The sequence below is a fragment of the Eimeria necatrix genome, genomic scaffold (genome assembly GCF_000499385.1).
Source record: "Eimeria necatrix Houghton genomic scaffold, Enh_scaff148, whole genome shotgun sequence".
Lineage (NCBI taxonomy): Eukaryota > Apicomplexa > Conoidasida > Eucoccidiorida > Eimeriidae > Eimeria > Eimeria necatrix.
The window spans coordinates 1-7,500 of record NW_013652199.1 but is presented as its reverse complement, the minus strand read 5'-3'; the positions used below and the strand labels follow the sequence as shown (position 1 = coordinate 7,500).

Sequence of the window (7,500 nt, the reverse complement as noted above, 5' to 3'; positions counted from 1 at the left end):
CTGCAGCAGCAGCAGCAACAGTGCCAGCAGCAACAACAGCAGCAGCAGCAACACCAGCAACAACAGCAGCAGCAACAGCAGCAGCAACAGCAGCTGCAACAGCAACGGAAGCAGCAGCACCAGCAGCAACGCCATCACCGGCTTCTACTTCTTCTGGAGAGACAAGCAGCCAGTCTGCTGCTGCCTCCACACAAGAGCAGCAGCAGCAGCAGCAAACTGAGATGGCCTCTGCAACTCCAGCAGCAGCAGCAGCAGCAGCAGCAGCAGAAACAGCAGCAACGGAAGCATTGGTAGAAACGGCAGCAATGAACTTGCCCGCTGCAGTCTTGGCGGAGCTCACTGAAACTATACAGATGAGAGAAGAGCAGCAGCAGCAGCAGCAGCAGCAGCAGCAGCAGCAGCAGCAGCAGCAGCAGCAGCAGCAACAGGCGACGTCCCTTTCGATGCTTCCTGAGGCCATGGCAGCACTAGCTTCAGCGGCCCCACAGGAGTCGCACACTGCAGCAGCAGCAGCAGCCGCAGCAGCAGCAGCAGCTGAAGCAGCAACAGCTGCAGCAGAAGCTGCGAAAGCAGCAGCAGCAGCAGAAGCAGAAGCCATTGCAAAAGCTGCTGCTGCAATGGCAGCACTGCAGCAGGCGCTGCAGAGCCCCTCTTCTCCCGCTCTAGCAGAGACGGCAGCAGCAGAAGCAGCAGCAGCAGAAGCAGCAGCAGCAGAAGCAGCAGCAGCAGAAGCAGCAGCGGCGGAAGCCTCTGCAGCAGAAGCTGCAGCAGCAGCAGCAGAGACAGCAGCAGAAACAGCAGCAGTTGAGACAGCAGCTGCAGAAACAGCAGCAGCAGCAGCAACAGACGCAGTGCTGGTTATAGCTTCAGAAGCAGCAGAACAGCAGCAGGAAGCAGCAGCAGCAGCAGAAGCTGCTGCTGCTCTTTCGCGAGAAGAGACAGCAGCAACTGAAGCAGTAGCAGCAGCAGTTCAGCAGGTGGTCATGGAGAGAGTTCCAGAAGAACCTGCAGCAGCAGTTGCAGCAGCAGCAGCAGCAGCAGCAGCAGCAGCAGAGACTTCTCAAGGCACACAAACAAACACAGAGATGGAGACACAAAACGCAGAAACGGAAGCAGCCATGGCAACTGAGCAGCAGCAGCAGCAGCAGCAGCAGCAACAGGAGCAGCAACAGCAGCAGCAACAGACTGAGCAGGAGCAGCAGCAGCAGCAACAGGAGCAGCAGCAGCAGCCTGAGCAGCAGCAGCAGCAGCCTGAGCAGCAGCAGCAGCCTGCAGAGCAGCAGCAGCAGCAGGAATATCAGCCTCAGCAGGAGCAGCTACAGCAGCCGGAGCAGCAGCAGCCTGAGCAGCAGCAGCCCCAACAGCAGCGGCCTGAGCAGCAGCAAGAGCAGCAGCAGCAGCAGCAGCAGCAGCAAGAAACAATTGAACACCCACCGCTATCTGCGGCAGTTGAGGCAGTGATCGCAGCAGCAGCAGAAACAGCAGCAGCAGCAGCACAGCCAGCAGCACCTGCCGAAGAAGCAGCTGAAGCAATGGCAGCAGTGGCAGCAGCAGCAGCAGCAACTGAACCAGCAGCAGCAGCAACACAAGCAGAAGCAGCTGAAGCAGATATGCAATCCGCCGCAGCAGCAGCAGCAGCAGCAGTCCCTGAGACTGTTAATGAGCTTATGTCTCACCTACAGGCCCAAGAAGACGCAGAGTCTCACGAGCAGCAGCAGCAGCAGCAGCAGCAGCAGCAGCAGCAGCAAGAGCAGCAGCAGCAGCAGCAGCAGCATGCGCCAGATATGGAGGCTGCCTATGAGGCCACGGGGGCCCTGCCAAGTATGCCTGTCCCTGAGCAAGCAGCAGGAGCAACAGCAGCAGCAGCAGCAGCAGCAGCAGCAGCAGATGCATCCCCTTCTTCTCTCTCTGCTGTTCTCGATGAGGCAGTGGAATTTGCAGCAGCAGCAGCAGCAGCAGCAGAGCCGTCTACTGCAGCAGCAGAAGAGGAGGAAGCAGCAGCAGCAGCAGCAGCAGAAAATGGGCTGCTGCCTTCTGTAGATTCAGAGGAGCCGTCGCTGCTGCCGGCCATCAATGAACTGCTGGAATTCCAGAGAGGAACAGCAGCAGCAGCAGCAGCAGCAGCAGCAGAAGCAGCAGCAGCAGCAGCACCCGAGGCTGCACCAGCAGCAGCAGCAACACCAACATCAACAGCTGAGCAGCTGCTGCTGCTGCTGCACCCCAGCCAGCCAAACGAAGAGGCGCACATGGAAGCCCTCTACGAAGGCCTAGTGGCAGAAGCTGAAAGCCAGCAGCAGCAGCAGCAGCAGCAGCAGCAGCAGCAGCAGCAGCAGCAGCAGCAGCAGCAGCACGAGCAGCAGCCGCAGCAGCAGCAGCAAGAGCTGCAGCGCGGCGCACAGCAACCAGAGCAAACCCAAGAGACACATGAGGAGTACAACCAGCAGACATACAGCCCCCAGGAGCAGCAGCAGCAGCAGCAGCAGCAGCAGCAGCAGCAGCAGCAGCAGCAGCAGCAGCAGCAGCATGAGATCATCAGTCGCTTGCTCGGCAGCGACGTGAGTGCTGCTGCTCTTGCAGAGTCTCTTAATAGGCTGGCTGAGACTCTGGGCCTCACAACAGCCCCGTGGGTTCCTGCTGCAGCACCTGCTGCTGCTGCTGCTCCTGCTGCTGCTGCTACATCTGCTGCAGCAGCAGCAACTCCAGCTGCTGCTGCTACTACTGCTGGCGCTTACCAGCAGCAGGCTCTCCAAGCTGCAGCAGAGCAGCAGCAAGAAGACACAGCGCCTGCCTTGCAGTACCACGAGGCAGAAGAACAGCAACAGCAGCAGCAGCAGCAGCAGCAGCAGCAGCTGCTGCAGCAGCAGTACTCCGTTGTCGCTGAAGAGGAGCAGCAGGCATATGTTGTTGTCACTGAGGAGCCGCAGCAGCAGCAACAGCAGCAGCCGGAGCTGCAGCAGCAGTATGCCGTGGTCAATGAACTAGAGCAGCAGCAGCAGCAGCAGCAAACAAAGCCTCAGCAGCAGTACGTAGAAGTGACTAAGGAAGAAGAGCAGCAGCAGCAGCAGCAGCTGGAGCTGCAGCAGCAGTATGTCTTGGTCACTGAAGAAGAGCAGCAGCAGCAGCAGCAGCACTACGTGCTAGTGCAGCAGCAGCCGCAGCAGCACCAGTATCTCGTTGCTGAAGAGCAGCAAGAAGAGCAGCAGCAGCCGCAGCTGCAGCAGCAGTATCTGGAAGCTGAGGAGCAGCAGCAGCAGCCGCAGCAGTATGTAGTAATGACTGAGGGGGAGGAGGAGCAGCAGCAGCAGCAGCTGCTGCAGCAGCAATATGCCGTTGCTGAAGAGCAGCAGCAAGAAGAGCAGCAGCAGCAATATGCCGCTGCCGAAGAGCAGCAGCAGCAGCAGCCGGAGCTGCAGCAGCAATATGCCGTTGCCAAAGAGCAGCAGCAGCAGCCGGAGATGCAGCAGCAATATGCCGTTGCTGAAGTGCAGCAGCAGCAGCCAGAGCAGCAGCAGCACTATGCCGTTGCTGAGGAGCAGCAGCAAGAAGAGCAGCAGCAGCAGCAGCAACCAGAGCTCGAGCAGCAGTATCTTGTAGCTGCAGAGCAGCAGCCCCAGCAGCAGCAGCAGCAGCAGCCGCAGCAGCCGCAGCAGCAGATTGCAGCTCATGAAGAACAGCAGCAGCAGCCGGAGCAGCAGCAGCTTCTATCAGAGCAATATGTTGCTGAGGAAGAGCAGCAGCAGCAGCAGCAGCAGCAGCAGCCGCAGCAGCAGCCGCAGCAGCAGCAGCAGCAGCCGCAGCAGCAGCAGCCGCAGCAGCAGCAATACAATGAGGTGCTGGTGGAGGCCAGTCCTGAGGACTCTGTGGGAGTTGTGCCGGCAGAAGTGCAGCAGCAGCTGCTGCAGCAGCATGTAGAGCAGCAGCAGTTGCTGCTGATGCAGCACGAGGAGGTGCAGCAGTATGCCCATGAGCCGCAGCAGCAGCAGCAGGAGCAGCAGCAGCAGCAGCAGCAACATGAACAGCAGCAGAAGGAGCACCAGCACGAACAAGAGCAGCAGCACCGCCACGAGCAAGGCCGTGTGCACATCTTCTATCAACCTCAGCAGCAGCAGCAGCAGCCGCAGCAGCAGCAGCAGCAGCCGCAGCAGCAGCAGCAGCAGCAGCAGCTCTACAGTGAGTACGAAAGTACTGCTGCGTCCCCCCAAGACCAGGTTTACTCTGCATACGGAGAAGAGGAGGAGCATCAGCAGCAGCAGCAGCAGCAGCAGCAGCAGCAGCAGCAGCAGTCATCGCAGCTGCTGAGGCAGCAAATGATGCGGCAGCAGCTGCAGCAAATGAAGCAAGAAGTTGTGCTGCAGGAGAGAATTACAGGCATAATTGACGTGCCAGACATAGCGGAATACTCGCAGCAGCAGCAGCAGCAGCAGCAGCAGCAGCAGCAGCAGCAGCAAGAACAGCCGCCGCAGCAGCACGAACAGCAGCCAGAGCCGCATCCGCAGCAGCCGCAGGAGCCAGCAGCGCAGCAGCAGCAGCAGCAGCAGCAGCAGCAGCAGCAGCAGCAGCAGCAGCAGCAAGAACTGGAAGCAGAGAAGCAGCAAGAACTCACAAGACAAGAAGCAGCAGGTGAGGGGAAACCCCCTGTGCGGCTGCTGCAGCAAAGAGAGAGCAGGAGGCGCCACCGGGGAATGGGGCGAGGGGGGCAGGTGTTTGCTGCTGCAGCAGACAGCAGCAGCAGCAGCAGCAGCAGCAGCAGCAGCAGCTATAGCGCTGCGCCAGTCCCTTCTCGTGCGCGTCGCAGGGCCTACTACAGAAGAGAATGGGACGGGAGTGGCAGCAGCAGCAGCAGCAGCAGCAGCAACATCAGCAGCAACATCAGCCGCAACAACCGAAGCAGCAGCAGCAGCCGCAGAAGCAATGAACTAAGGAGACACGGCAGCAGCAGCAGCAGCAGCACGGACGTCGAAGTAGAAGAATTTGACTTCGAGGAAGAAGAAGAAGAGCCTCCCAGCAGCAGCAGCAGCAGGAGCAGCAGCAGCAGGAGCAGCAGCAGCAGCAGCAGCAGCAGCAGCAGACCAATAGTGGCAACCAACACACCACGCAGCGTGATTAGGACAGGTGCAGCACCAACAGCAGCAGCACCATCACGAACAGCAGCAGAGAGTGCAGCAGCAACCCCACATATTCAATACGACAGCAGCAGCAGCAGCAGCAGCAGCAGCAGCAGAGGCAGCAGCAGCAGATTCCGCGCAGCAGAAGATGAATGGGAGGATGAGGGCGAGTGGGAAGAATAAATAAATCACAATTCGCTGGCAAGTCGCCAGAAGCAGCAGCAGAAGCTGCAGCAGCAGCAGCAGCAGAAGCAGCAGCAGATGCAGCAGCAGAAGCAGCAGCAGAAGTAGCAGCAGATGCAGCAGCAGATGCAGCAGCAGATGCAGCAGCAGAAGCAGCAGATGCAGCAGCAGTGTGCAGCGGCACCGCGTGCTGCTGCTCGCAGCCATTTGCTGAGCTGCCGCAGAAGCCAAAATGGCTCTGCTGCAGCAGCAGCAGCAGCAGCAGCAGCAGCAGCAGCAGCAGCAGCAGCAGCAGCAACGGCTGCTGCTGCTGCTGCTGCTGCTACTGCCGCTGCTTTTATTTTCTTGCTTCTTCACGCTCAGCAACAAGGGGCTTTAAACAGGTGTCTAATTAGGTCTCTTTTGCCTTTTGCTGCTGCCGCTGCTGCTGCTGCGTTTGCTGCTGCTGCTGCTGCTGCTGGTGATGCTCTTGCTGCTGTTGCTGCTGCTGCTGCTGCTTTCTGTGGCTGCTGCTGCTGTTCCTCTTTGGTAGAATTCCACAGCAAAAGCTTAGCAGCAGTCTACAGCTCTTGGGAGACGCCATAGTAGCTACCTAGCTAGCTAGGTAGCTAGCTAGCTAGCTAGCTAGCTGGCCTGCCTGCCCACCAGCTGGCTAGCTGGCTAGCTGGCTAGCTGGCTAGCTGGCTGGCTGGCTAGCTGGCTAGCTGGCTAGCTGGCTAGCTGGCTAGCTGGCTAGCTGGCTAGCTGGCTAGCTGGCTAGCTGGGTGGCTGGGTATTTAGTTGGTTAGTGATCTCGGGGTTTGTTCGGTTGCCAGCTAGCTAACAATATAGCGAGCCATTCAGCAAGCTAGCTATCCAGCTAGCTAGCTGGCCACCTAGCTAGCTGGCTAGCTGGCCATCTAGCTAGCTACCTACCTAGCCAGCTGGCTAGCTAGCTAGCTAAAATCCTTGGTAGCCCCTAATTCAAACTGCCGGGCTCATCGTGGCCAGCTCTGGCTAGCTGTGGCTAGCTGTGGCTAGCTGTGGCTAGCTGTGGCTAGCTGTGGCTAGCTGTGGCTAGCTGTGGCTAACTGGGCCTGCCTCAGCCAGCTGTGGCTAGCTGGGCGTGGCCCAGCTATCTGTGGCTAGCTAGCTGGGCGTGGCCCAGCTAGCTGTGGCTAGCTAGCTGGGCGTGGCCCAGCTAGCTGTGGCTAACAAGCTGTGGCTAGCTAGCTGTGGCTAGCTAGCTGGGCGTGGCCCAGCTAGCTGTGGCTAGCTGGCTCGCCCTGGCCCAGCTAGCCGTGGCTAGCTAGCAGTGGCTAGCTAGCTGGGCGTGGCCCAGCTAGCTGTGGCTAGCTGGGGCCCCACAGGGGCCCCACAAGTGCTGGGCTGTGGGGCCCCCGAGAAGCTGTGGGTACTGGGAGTTGAGGTGTATGTACACCTGAACTGCATGCAGGAGTGGGAAGGTGGAGGGTTTGGGAGTTGGAAAGTCTGGGAATTAAATTAAATTGAATTTAAAAAGTTATTTATTATATTTAATTTATATTTATTTACTTATTTGCTGCTGCTGCTGCTGGCAGCAGCAGCAGCAGCAGCAGCAGCAGCAGCAGCGAAAAGGAAGCGCAGCCCCAAAAGCTGCCGAGCTCGTGGTACAGCCCGCTGCATGCGAAACCCTAAACCCTAAACCCTAGCCGCTGGGCGCTAAACCCTAAACCCTAAACCCTAAACCCTAAACCCTAGGCCCTAAACGCCAAACTTGCTGCTGCAGCAGCAGCTTGACTCAACAGCAGAAAGCTAGCTGCGGTTTGGAGGCCTGGGCCCCAAACCGAAACCCTAAACCCTAGCGGCTGAACCCTAAACCCTAGCCCTGAACCCCAAACCCTAAACCCTAATTTGGGGTTTGCGAGCTCCATACCTCGTGTTGCGCTGCTGGGGCCCCCAAATAACGCGTGTGCTGCAGCAAGTCCCTGACGCAAGCTGCAGGGGGGCCCCCAGGGGCCCCTAGGACGTGTGCTGCTGCTGCTGCTGCTGCTGCTGCTGCTGCGTCCTGTAGAATTTGAATTGCTGCTGCAGCAGTCTTGCTGCAGCAGTTCGTTTGCTGCTGCAGTCAGTCGGTTTGCTGCTGCTGCTCGTCCCCTCCCGCCGGCCCCATGAACGACCACACGAACTACCCGGCCTCCCTGCCCCCCCAGCAGCAGCAGCAGCAGCAGCAGCAGCAGCAGCAGCAGCAGCT

At 59.1% G+C, this 7,500-nt stretch overlaps 1 protein-coding gene across 1 annotated transcript in view; it reads left to right on the top strand.

The window, feature by feature from the left end:
- ENH_00015080 (hypothetical protein, conserved) overlaps positions 1 to 5,288 on the top strand; it is a gene marked incomplete at both ends in the record, with an annotated part of 6,360 nt that extends 1,072 nt beyond the window's left edge. Inside the window, one exon of the mRNA XM_013579131.1 lies at positions 1 to 5,288. This exon is cut by the window's left edge and continues 1,072 nt beyond it. Within this exon, the coding sequence (XP_013434585.1) occupies positions 1 to 5,288 (5,288 nt within the window).
- Positions 5,289 to 7,500: the final 2,212 nt, after the last annotated feature.